This window comes from Temnothorax curvispinosus, unplaced genomic scaffold (genome assembly GCF_003070985.1).
Source record: "Temnothorax curvispinosus isolate PA1 unplaced genomic scaffold, ASM307098v1 QBEX01000345.1, whole genome shotgun sequence".
In the NCBI taxonomy this organism is placed as follows: domain Eukaryota; kingdom Metazoa; phylum Arthropoda; class Insecta; order Hymenoptera; family Formicidae; genus Temnothorax; species Temnothorax curvispinosus.
In genome coordinates this window covers 50,257-63,673 of record NW_020210125.1, presented here as the reverse complement: position 1 = coordinate 63,673, position 13,417 = coordinate 50,257, and the positions used below count along the sequence as shown (strand labels likewise).

At 37.5% G+C, this 13,417-nt stretch overlaps 1 protein-coding gene across 4 annotated transcripts in view; it reads left to right on the top strand.

Moving 5' to 3' along the window:
- LOC112453700 (apoptosis-stimulating of p53 protein 2) overlaps nt 1-13,417 on the top strand; it is a 60,238-nt gene that overhangs the window by 25,110 nt on the left and 21,711 nt on the right. For 2 of the 4 annotated variants that reach the window (XM_025014615.1, XM_025014605.1), the window contains exons 1-2: nt 4,027-4,639; nt 12,243-12,568. The exons of the other annotated variants lie outside the window; for them this stretch is intronic. In XM_025014615.1, the coding sequence (XP_024870383.1) occupies nt 12,398-12,568 (171 nt within the window). In that variant the 5' untranslated portion in view covers nt 4,027-4,639; nt 12,243-12,397. Of the gene's footprint in view, nt 1-4,026; nt 4,640-12,242; nt 12,569-13,417 lie in introns of those variants that run through there. 4 annotated transcript variants of the gene reach the window in all.

Genomic DNA, 13,417 nt, shown 5'->3' with positions numbered 1-13,417 from the left:
TTTTTCCATATATGCATAAGTCTCTCGTTTCAAGTAGCACATTTTCAATTTTCGGGCTTCGTAATCGGCGGCAGGAGCTGAGTTTTCCGATAGAACGAACGGGTCCGCGGTTGAAATACGGGAACCGCAGGCGGAACGTAATCCGGCGCAACGATATTTCGATTTTACGTTCTCGCGTAGCGGTTTCACGTAGGTGCAAAAAGCGCACTCGTTACCACGGGGAGAGAGGCGCGCCGCGTGCGAATGTCGGATTATAAATTTCAAACGGGATCATACATCCTCTCGCGCGCCGCACGAGGGTATCTTTCCGCGCGGCGGGGCTTGCCCTGCCGGAAAAAGGATATACTGGATCGGTAAATCATCCCGACGTTGATGAGACAGGGTTCACTCTTTATATACGTAATTGTGATTTTCTCTCAGGAAAATGTTGGCTCTAATATGCGCCCGATGCTTAACTCGTAATTGTGATTTATCGACCGCACCTTGGTCGTACGAGGCACGAAAACTCGTAAGTGAACCACGGAGAACAACAGTGGGATATTCATAGTATTGTTACAGGATAATGGAGGTGTTAATTTTAAATAAGCGATATATATTACGGCACTTTTCCCGGCGTGAACAAGAAGGTACTAGCTACTATTCTTTCATATTTTATTTTCTATTTAATTATATATCATAGACGATATATCACATGATTACCCGTTATATTATATTATTTCTTTTTTCTATTTAAAGTTCTGAACAGAGGTCTAAATTAATAGAATAAAAGTATCTTGCATATTTAAAAAAAATCTAAAAATTGTTCGTCAGAATCATATTTTTATAACTACACGGAGAGAATTTTTTGTTATATACCCTTAAATTCACTACAAACTTGGGACAACTTGGCAACCAAGGAATTTTTAAAATATACAAAAGACATTTTACAAACAACGTGATAAAAATTACCAAGTAGATTGGTAAATTTTGAAAAATTATTGAAATTTCCTAGATATATTTTAGTAAAATTAATCAAACATATTTTATATTTTAATGTAATAGATATTAATATCTTTTTTAGGGCCGGTTGTTCCAACCTGTTGGTAAGCTAACTAATAGTTAAATCACATGTCTATCTTTGTTTAATGTAAAAGATAAACAAAGACATACATGATTTAACCTGTTACTTAGTTTACTAACAAATTGGAACAACCGGCCCTTATTATGGTAGATATTAATCAGAATAGCTCGCATAAAATTTTTGGTGGTACATGTTGTCCCACAACTATCTTGATTTCAGGGTAAGTTTTAAGAGAAAATTCTCTCCGTGTATATATAAGTAAGTTTGCGAATTTAGATTACGTGTTAAATATTCCTTAAGCCACAGCGTGAAAAGGAGCAGTGCATTAAAATATTAATCCGTGAATAGAGGAATTACTGTGTATGTGTGTGATTGATTTCACGATATATTTATTTTTCATAGATTTAAAGTAGCATCAGAATATCGTCGAAAGAAGATAGAATGATTGCATCGGAGTCGAATGGTACATTTTTCGATAGAAGCGCGAAAGGCGAATTTCGAGTATTTGATGATGGAAAGATCTTATTAGAAAAATATTCATTCATAAGAAGGACTGTCCTACATATAAAAATCATCCTTATTGTACTCATTAAAAATTCATTATCTTATAAGAACCCCATCTCTGTTTAAATATTTCATTTACTTTTATCTTTATATTTTTCCGCCGCGCTGTTCGTAACATCAGGTTGTTACTTATTTTGCGTAAATAAATTCTGCGTTGTTCTTTGATTTATGGCACGACAATTAGAAGAAATTTGTGAACTTATCGTGCGTTTAGTAATTCAGATTTAATACGTTCCGTAACCATTTCGTAATCATCGATTTTTCACACTTGGACTCCGGCGTTTACTAAGTTCGTGCCCGATCGGAACCAACGGTAATTGGAGAGAACTCGGAAGTTCTTGGTCTCTGTCCCCGCACTACCATCCCGACTCTCCGTCTGAACTTTCCGTCATCCGCGAGACTCGCCGCGGCAGCTCTCCAATTGCCGCGGGAAAGTAAAAGCGCATAATTAACGGGCTCCCGGCAAATGCGAGCGTGCTTTTAACCGCGCGACCTTCTTTTCGGATCAATGTCTGAATTGCACCGGTTTAAAATTTTGCCACGAAATAACCGGCTTATCTCGCTAGCCGTACTGTTGTTCCGCGTCTTATCGCGTGCATTGTTCTTAATTCAAAAGCGTAAAGCAATATTGACATTTTTCGTAATCTCAATTCACCATTCAAATTAAACAAAAAAGACAGAAACCTTTTTATCACAAATTGTGAGAAGTGATAAATATGAATTTTGCATTCTCATCCCTTGAATATATTATAATTATTATTACAGACTATTTCACTTTTTTAATTAAACATATTGTTCTACATTTTAATATTTTGTTCTGAAATTCCTTCAGACAGCAGCGACAGAAATAAAAATTTGATATTTAAAGCGATGCATGAATATTAGTTGAACATTACCATGTTGCGCAATATGAATTGCTTTCGAGATAATATTAATAATTATTAATCATCCCATGTAATATTAATTAATATATGCATGATAAATATAATATTAATTATTGATGTATAATAAGCGAATACAATGAAAAGTTGACATTGTGCAACTATAGCTGAATACCGCTTCGAGAGAGAACTAAATCGCGTCGTTCTGGATAATTAATCCGCATCACTTGTTTGGGCAAAACGCGTGTATGCCTCGTGCGCATATGCATATTACGCTACCATCTTTCACAGGAGTAAAAACATCCGTGTCGTATGCGCGATTAGAGAACAACAAAGGTATGCAATTAACGGTGCGCACGAAAACGAGGAACACCTGCCCGCGGCGTTCTCCCCTTGTGAGGAAATTCTCCGATGTATTCGCTCAGATTATATCATTTTAAAGCAGCTTACTCTTTCGCTTAATTATATATTTCTTGTTTGAATTATCTCGTTGTCACCTTTTTTGTCGCGAACTCGCCTTCTGCACAAACGCGTTTTATAACTTTTATCCGTTAAAACTGTGCGAGGAAAAACTCGCATTTTTACGGACCTGTAGAACGTGTTAATTTAATTGATACAACTTTATTTTAATGTGATTTTATATCTGAGAAGGAGAGAGGTATGCGAACGATATTTACAATGAAAATGATATAAACCAAATAATTCATGTGATATTGTTTAGTTTACATACCGACCTACAGCAACTGTTGTAGCTTCCTCTTTAGGAACAGCGAAATGAAGCATATGAAACTATTTTCATTGAATTTATGGAAATCATGATAGCGGAAATGTTTTTCACATTTTCCATTTTAAACGATGAATATCTGGATCCACAATCTCACATAATTTTCCCGTATAATCCGGAATTCCGTGAAGAAAAAAGATAATACGCGAGTCGTTTAAAACTTTTTTTTTCACCCCCTTATAAATTCGAACTTGGCAATATCAAGTACCTGAATCTTTTCTCACAAGAGAAAAAAGTAGTTATCTGTCTCAAGAGGTATAATACGGGATCTACTTGAGGAACTTGAGATATTTAAGAAAAGTGAAGAAGCAAATGGAAAAAGCCGGATAATGAAGAAGACGATAATAAATATTATCGCAGCGGCAATAATTATGAGGATGATAATGATAACCGTAATGACAACTACGATTACGATAAAAATGGTAACAAGGAATAAGTGAGCGACAGAGTGATATCTGTCTCTAAAAAGGAAGAATTGATACCCGAGGACGCTTAAAACTCGATTATTTACTCGTGCCTCCTTTTCTCGTTACCCCATGTAAAAATCGAAATGAATGATAAAAAGAAGAAGCAATTTTGTTAAAATGTGTCGTCCGTCCGCACTGTGCGTACTGCAGCAATAGCGGGGGTTTGAGGAGGCCGGCCGCGAGACAGCAAGGGGTGGTGCGGCCGCGCTGCGCGATACGCGGCGCAACGCGGCGCGGCGCGGCCACCTCGGCCACGCAGTTCGTCGACGAGCGTCGCACCGTGTGTTCGCGCCGCGTGTCTCCTCTCTCTCTACCGCTTCTCTCTACGTTGCATAAAGTTGACAGTTCGCGTTGACACCGATTTTGCGCTCGGCGTCGAGCGCGCGATGCCCCGCAAAGGCGAGAACGCCAGGGCGGCGGGCTAAATCCGATCGCGCGACTTTCGCGCGTCTCCATTATTCGACGTTTTTCGCTTTTTTTTTCCTTCTCGACAGACTGATTAAATTTCATCTTGATTCTGACGGCTCGGTGAGGGAATCTCTCACATTTTTTGTCTCGCGGTCAATAATAGGCCGGTGCGCCGAGAGGGTGTCGCGGGTTCGCGCGTTCGTTGGATCGCTGCGATTTTCGAGACGCTCCACCGCTCGCGCTTTCACGCGTCGCGGCCGTGCTGTCGATAAAAATCTTCATATCAATGGAACGTTATTCCGCGCTGTGATCAATCAGTCCGCGGGCATCGACTGGATCCTCCGGCGAACGAATTGCGAGTCGTTTTCGCGCGACTTTAGGTCGCGTCACTTTTAGGAGTAAATTAAATTTTAGAATTTCAAGTTCTCTCTCTGTTCATCGACTCCGCGCAGACTTCGAATGAGCGCATTACTAAGTGAGTAACGATGCACTCTTATCAATTGCAACGGGGAAATTGCAGTAGAGATAAAATAGGCAAAGCTCGTTGTAATTTACTTCCCGCTGAGGTCTCGTTAGATACTGGGATGCTGTTCACTTTCAATGATAATAACTGTAAGATTGTATTTCTAGTATCCAGAAATTAAGAACCTAAAATCTGAGAAAGAAAAATCTAAGAAAACTTTTGATTTTATTTGCTTGTATTCGTTCAACTCATTTTAACTTTGTTTCTATCTTGAAAAGTAAAAAAAAATATATTTATAATACTGTATTTAATATAGCATCCAGCGCTCGATTATGAGATAATTCAATTTTCTTAACGTCATTTGACCCCTTTGCTCTTCGTAATACGAACTTGAAAAGCTTTGAAACTACTAGTACTTGTATTTTCGCAACTAGTCAAGGGGTAACTTTGTTATTTTTGGAGAAATTGCCTCGAAAAAGCTGCGAAAGAATCATTATCGTCGTTTGTATCTCGAGATGCAACATTATTTTTCAAATTATATTTAATTTCTCGCAATAAAAATTTTAAAATTAAAAAGAAACAAGTAGAAGTACTCGCAATTAAAAATATTAATGTAACATTGGATCCTATACAAACTTGAGAAAATTAAACGTACGTATAATTTTCAAGAATTTTGGAATGCAACTTTTGATCTATGTTGATAAAATATTAAATGTAATATTGATAAATCTGTTTTTATCATTCATCAATCTTTCATCAATCATTTATGATAACTTTTAATAATAGTTCTTTTGAACAATAATTTTTTATTTTACTGTAGACTTAACCCGTTGTGGTCACACCTCTTAAAAATAACGTAGTGGTCACACGGGGTCCAATGGACCCCACAACAGTTTCCATTTGCGTTCTTTTTGATGTATCGACTCAAACCTTGAACTGGAATTAATTTATGACTTCCTCTTGATAATCCAATAATTTAAAAAATTTTTTTATGTTGAAAAAACGCGAGAAAAAAAAATTTTTTTCGAGAAATTTGACTTTTTTTACAAAAATATTCATCAAAATTTTTTGAGATAGAGTAAAAAAACTTTGTGCGTTTTACTTTCAAAATAGTATACTTTTGAAAAAAAAAAAAAAAAAAGCCTGGGGTCCACTGGACCCCATGTGACCACAACGGGTTAATTTGCTCAATTCCAAGATTAATTTCTTGAAGTTTTAACAAGCTGGGCCACCGTTACGGCAAACGTTTCAAAAGCGTTGTTTGTATGAATTATGCATCGAATCCCACTTTAGCATGTATAATCTACGTGTAGACTTAAATTACTGTCACATTCGTTTCCGCACGTAGGTGCTCAGTCCCGGGATTACACTACTTCAAATCACGTTACCGTGCGGTAGACAGCTCTCGCGAGCTTGATGCAGAACTTGGAATTGTATCATCGAAATAACTTCACCAAGTTCGATAGAGTTACGATTCTCGCAAAGCGTATCTTCGCTTACCCGCTACGTCGTGTAATGGTACTTATCATTATATGCATGAGTACCTATTGTGGATCGACCGCGTTGATGCTTGAAGCAATTAAGGGATCGTTCCTTTGAACGATATTTTTTAGATAGAATTAAATTTGTTCTGTTAATTAAAAGAGTTGAAGTACAGTGGTTACATAAACGTATTTATTGAAAATTAAGCTTGCGTATTAAAAGAGAAACTTTTAAAATATCGAATATCTATATTGAATATAAGATGGGAGAGTTGAATTTTTAGCATATTTTGCTTATATCTTAGCTTATTTTACTTGAACTTATTATACGAGAACTAATTTATTTCTTTTTATACATTTTTCTTCTTATATATATTATTTTTCTTCTTCTTCTTCTTCTTCTTCTTATATGTTGGAAAAGAAAATGCATGAGTTTTCCGTTTTATAAACGTTATAATCTGACATATGTGCAACGACGAATTAAACTCGAGTAACTCATTAGTAGTCGGTGCATTAAAATTTGCCTGCGGAAAGGAAGGAAACTCGAATGACTGGAGGACTGGGAAATTTTCGGAGCTTCCGAAACTCCGTCATTGAATTAAGCTTCTAAATTGTATCCGCGTTCGCGCACTCCGCCGGAATTGGAAGTCAAACTGACGTTCGCGGAAACGAAACTGAAACGCACAGCCGCACTCGGAGATTATATTTCCGGAATTCGTCCGTCCGAGGACTGCACCTTGAATCGTGATACGTACAACTTTGATGAGCCAGGAAATAGAGACGAGACAAGTTAGTCTCCCTGCGGATTACACCGCCTCTGCGGAGAAATCGCGCTCGACGATTTTACAAGATACAAAATTGACTGTTCTTTGTACGTGAAAACTTCATTTTATTATGCATATTTTGTACGCTAGAAGAGAAGATTATATGTGACACAGAAAGGCGTGTTTAGAATTTTAGAAGAGCTCTTCGAATTTTTTCCGTTTTACATTCTCGCGCATAATTTGGAAATTATTTTGAGAAACACAGTATATGCATATATAACGTGAAAATATACAATTAACGTGATAGTATTAAAATGATATAATATTAATGATGTAAATGAGAAAATACAAAATATTGACGAATATTCGGAATATTATTATTTACAAGAATAAGATGGTATCATATAAGAGCAAAATGCAATATAAGCTAGATAGAAAAATTCTTATATCTCACGGATATGCAATAGAAAAAACTTTAACGCTTTTAGTAATATTATTCGTTGCAGCTGTGTTACGGGAATTTCAAGAGCAGAGAAAAAATTTCGAAAATCGTGTCGCGTATACCGTAGATTTTTAACCCAACTTTTTATTATTTTATTTTTTTTTAACGTGACAATTTAGAGGAAATGTTTAGAATATTCGTTGGAAATATTTTCAGAGAAAAATATCTACGGAGTGTTACAAAAAAGATGGAATTTAGTTATAACTTTCAATAAAATGCACGGGTCTCTTAAGATTCGTTCTTTCGCGAAATTTTTGCATCTTATGATTTGAATGCAGAATATTCCTTACGTTTTCACGAAAAGAATCGCATCGCATCGGGGTGATGATAATGGCGCACGAGAAACGGTCGTTGAATCTGATTTTCCTGTTTAGTCTTGCTCGGTCGCCACGGGGTACGTCCTTGGAAGCGCATCCCGCTGCCGCAAAATTACCGTTCGTTCTCTCCTGGCTTCCTTGGCTTCCACGTGCAACAGACGAATCGTAAATTCCACGGTCGACAGCCAAGACGCTCGAAAGACCCACTTCGTCCGCGGCGGTCTAATTCATTCCGAGTCGACAGGGTATACACATTGCGACGACGACGGGGCGCAAATACCGCGAATTGCATTTTCAATTAAAAACCCGTTTATCGCCTCGCTCGTCAACTCGTGCTCTACTAACACCTTTGCTGGCTAACATTTTACTAATTTACGCCAAAAGTTTTCACCGGCGGAACGTTAAATCGAGAATTAAGACGTTGCGTGTGAAACGTTATTCATATCAATGATCCTCGTATAATTCCCGAAGAGAGTGCGCTTTATTAAAAAGATTTAACTACCGCGCTTTTCACACTTCGCGCAGGGCGAGAAACTATTTTTTCTATCTCACTTTGATCGAATGCACAAAGCTGAACAGTGAAAAGAATAAAAAATTCGAAATAAAGGAAATTCTCACGTAAGATCTCTCGTTCTGCTCGTCTCGTTTATTCACTGGCTTCGTGCGCCCGCGGTATTACGTATTACGTACTATAAGTTGCGCTTTTTTCCTAGGGTGTTTTTAACTTTAATCCCATCTGCTTCGCCGTACGCGCGCGTATGTGTGTTTCATACCGTAGTATGAAAATTGACGGAATGTGACACTGTAAGCCGCATCCGTACCGCATAATAATCGGGCCCGATAAAAACCTGTTGAATTCGCTAGAATTCCGTGACGAAATTATTCACGCGTTTTCACGTATATATGTATAGAAGAAAAATATCGTGGCGGAGAGAAAAGATGTTGTTTTATCAAACTTTCATCAAGGGTTGGGTCGATCCTAAGTGGGTCGAAGAATCCACGGATGAAAACTAGCTCAGTGGCTCTCTGAGAGATGTCCCGTGCAATTTGCTCTCGCTCCCTTTTCTCTCATTAAGTCGATTCAGGCCGGCTCGGTTGGGACCCTTACGCGCGTCTAAATTTTCGGACGGTCTCTCGTCACGCCCCGGGAAAACCGACTTGGCCGGCGTTTTCGCGAATTACGCCGAAATCTAATTTGCTGCGCCTCGCTATCCGGGCTTTGCATGCCAAATTGGATAGCCATCAACGCGCGCTGTCGCGCAAAACCGTCGTCGGGCTATACGAGAGAGAGACAGGGAGAGAGAGACGTGGCCACGCGGCAAGGCGTGTTCTCTCATTTCCATAAATTGATATGCACTTCTGCTCGCTCTGTATACGAGTTGTCGCGCCGCGCCGCGCCGCACTGTGCCGTGCCGTAAACGCGACAACTCGTTTAACCATCTTGCGAGGCGCACGGTTATGTACGGTGCTCCGTTTATATCCGAGGAGAATATTCGGTCGCCCGAATAAATTTCTTCCGTCGGGAGGAAGAGCGCGAGAAGAAAAAAAAAAGGAAAAGAAAAAAAGAACACGACACACATAAACTCGATTTTGTATAAATATTTTACATGAGAAAAGAAGATACTCCGGATATACGTAATAAAATACATGTACATACGTACATAAAATATAATCCGTAGAATCTTTATGGACGAATTATATTTCCGCTCCACGAGATATATCTCTTTCTAAATGCTGGGAAATGTATCAAGCGTTTCGAGAGAATGCATACTTGAATATCTTTTAAAATACTTTTTTTAGCCTTATTTTTTGATATTATATTTTTATTACCACGTCAATACTCTGAAATTAAAATTCGCATATTGGCACGTGATTGTGCTTTCGATACGAAAATATGCTGCGAAATATCGAAGCATCTGCAAAGCTTGAGCTAATAATTAGGAGCGTATGATTCTCTCTGTTTTACCCAGTATATTATTTTTAGCTGAGATTGAGTGAAAATAGAATGGATTCGCGATTCTTAACCGGGTGAAAACTCGATTAGTATCACAACCTCCATTGATGCGTTGATATTATTAACTTCCCGAACCATATTTTGATATCTTTGCTCTAAATATTGCTAAAAATTCTTAAAAATTATTCGATGAAAAATTTTGACTATTATGCTATTTGAAATATACAATATATATTTGTGTTGCAATAATATAGTGTTTTCTTAAATATTAGTGAAATATATTTATCGTGAGTCATGAAAACAAATTGTGCATTTATAATATATGCTTTTCATTGTATTCCAGTCAATTTTGAATGTTGGATCTCTTTCGATTTACTCCACGATCTTGAAAAAATTACAATTAAAAAGTTAAACTTTAACAGGAATTTTGATGAAATTTTAACAACGTTTGTCCCGTAATTTTGCCCGCGACTCTCAGCGAAATGATGTCGACGTAACTTCGTTCTTGGGCTTCGAAGATAGAGCCTATATTCTCGCCTTATATTCCCACTTTACAAACGAGGAGCGAGAGAATTATCGGGTCACGGGGCGAGGCATGGCCTCAGACAAAAGCATCTCCCTCTTTCTTCAGTCAGCCGAATTTGACGAAATGCCGAATCGTAATATCGAAAAGATTTCGAATTTTCAGCACAGCTGAACGCTTCCAACGCGACTCATTTTTCATTCCGCATCTTTTGCGGAAAAGTCCATAAATCCAGCCTTATATCGATTTCGTGCGGCGTCAGCTCACCTCTTTTACAAAGAAAACGAGAAAGTTGTAGATTACTTGACGTTCAATATTGAGGAGAATGAATATCGAAAGAGAAAGAAAGCTCTCAGACTGTAATAAAGGTCCATAATAAAGATGATGACCGACCAAAATAACTGATGCAAGTTCCTTTGAGCTACGTTTCATCTGTAGAAAAGGTACGTGCCTCACTTTTCTATCGGATCACAATTGAGTGACAGGTATCTTCTTGGCTAGTTTGAAGTTAATCTTTAACGAAAATGAGATACGAATAGTTTTTTTTAGTTATAAGCGATGAAATTACCAATTTATTTTTTAATTACAAATTGTCTAGTTGCGTTCTTTACTGAACTTCAAGTGACTCTTTGCTTTAACAAGATTTTAATTTAGTTTTCAAGGTATATGGGCACATTAAAACTTGAAAATTAGTAAAAGTTCCGAAACTTGCTATCCTATCGCGATAGTTTCGTTGAGAAAAAAAAACCAGATCTTTGTCAATGATAATATTAAAATATTATTTGGTTAAAGCTTATTACTCTCAACATTTTGTTACAGTGTCAATTTAGTACAATTATAAAATTAGTACAATTATAAAGATCGAGAAACAAGAACCAAATATACATTTCTTTAGTGCTGTTTTGCTAAGTTGTCGTATGGTTTATTCCCCATATAAAGCTGTAATGTGGAGACACATAAAGTCGTAATATGAAGGTTGAAAAGTGACGCGGGTATCTGTGCTTTTATCTATCTCTATCCGTATGGTTCTGCGCGTTACGTGCATTACGGGCGATTCGATACGCTGCCGTCCTGAATCTTTAAAGCGCTACGTGTCGATTCGTGTCAAGTGGCTTATAAATGGAAAGCAACGTACTACACTCGCACCGTTCAATGGTGGATTTATCGATAGGCGGTCGCTTAGGGCCTTTAAATCTCAAGGGGTTTCCACAAATTATTCTGCGGATCTACAATTGTTCTACGAGATAAGGGAAGGGCATCATATTAACATTTTGACAAAGAAAACGTCAATTTTAAAAAATTTAACGAAACTTACAAAATATTTACTAATAATTGTTCACTATTTTAAGAGAAGAACTAGATATAAAATATATTATTGCGTCAAGATATTAATTTCTCGATTATTAAAATATGAGTGAAATGTAATCTGACGAGGGTTTTTAAAAAAGAATTATCGTATAAAGACATTATAATGTAGCACAAAATATCATCGTTTAAATTATTTTACTTTTTGAATTAACGAATTGATTGTATTATGATAAATTTTGCAATATCGAGTACACGGGATAGAATAGCAGATAATATTCATTTGCTTTGAGTAAATATTGCGTTATCGCTGACGCATCACTCACCAATTACGAAGAGCATACCTTTAATTATAGATTAAATTAACGAGGTTAAATAAACGACAAATTTTCAGGAATGGCGAAAAATAACGAAGCCAATAACAGGATAAAATTCGTCCTATGTTGCTAAATTTTTTATTTAACATTTTAATGCGAATACTATTTTTCAATTAGGACAAGCTCTGGATGAGAAAAATTGATTGAAAAAAATTTTAATTTATATTTCCTTACAAATAGCATCCCTGTAATTTTAAATGGAAGAGGCTTGCCTTTTTTACCTCTGCTTAAAAAATTGTTTTGAAAACTAAAAAATATCCCTCAAATTTAGAGGTTTGTAATCTCTAAATTTATTCTATGACAAATATTTTTTAGCGAACACTGCCCTAGCAAAACAATACCGCGACCTTGCGATTTTGTCAACGCGACGCGATGCTGTTTCTTTTTTAAAGCCGCCGTTGTCACCGTGCCGCATCTGTGAGAGTGTACGAAGGAGAGTAAACGAGAACGTTTCCGACAACGTTGGTTTTTGCATTAACGTAAATCGCTTAGAAGCGAAACTTGGTCGGGCGTGCGGTTTTGCTGGCTGGTCCATGCCACTGCGAGGATGCTGGCGTGCGTCTATCCGCGAGAAAACTTCGAGGTGAAAACCGTGGCGGTAAAGCTCCATCAAGGGAAATCCAAGAGGAAGTCTAAATCCGTCCCGGTGAAGGAAAAACTTCCTTCGGCCGCCGCAGAGACGGAATGCAACAACGGCGAGCGTGCAGTAAGCAGCGAGGTAAGGTTCTACTCGGTGCACTCCCGACTTCGCCGTCTCGCTTTTCGCTCTGCCGACGCGGACGCGGAGAGACTTGTACGTGTACTCGTATGAATAAATACTTAGAGGTTGAGAAACAAGGTGTTCGACTATTCTGACTGTGTATTATTGAAACGTATTAGAGACGTAATTACAAACACAGCGCCCGAAACACCGGATTTTCCAATTTCGTTGGATATTCCTCGGGAATTTTTAACGCTCTGTTACAGTTCAATTAAAAATGGACCCTGTGATGAAGTTTTGACAGAAAAACCTATTTACGTGTTATAACATTATTTAAAACATATTCATCAATTTCGCGCGTCGTTAAACCTTCATCGTTTAAAAGTTCTATGTTATTTCAGTCTTAATTAAAACTCACGCATGCCTGAAATATTCTAGCTTTACAGGGATGATCGGCTAAATATTGCGGAAAATTGTCCCGCTGAATCCCCCGTATTTACATTTTTATCAGTGTACCATGTATCCTCGCTTAAGCGCGTGTAATCTCCATAATTGCACAAGCTTGCTCTTTCTCCGCTCAAGTCTGGCTATTGTACTTTCTACTACGTTTTCTTACTTTCCTTTGTAAAGCGTATGCTTATTTCCTTTTAATCAGGAAGTAGAAAAAGATGCAGCTATATATTAGTATATAGGAGAAAGCAGGCTCCTCGTTAGTTTCATTTTATTACTATGTATAGTTCCATTAATTTTATCTCTTTTCTCTCTCAAATAGATTATAAGATAAGTTGCAAAATGTCAATTTTTACATTATTTAAGAGCTATATAGAAATATCGCAAGAGCGTCGTGAAATATTTTCTTCTTAGCTC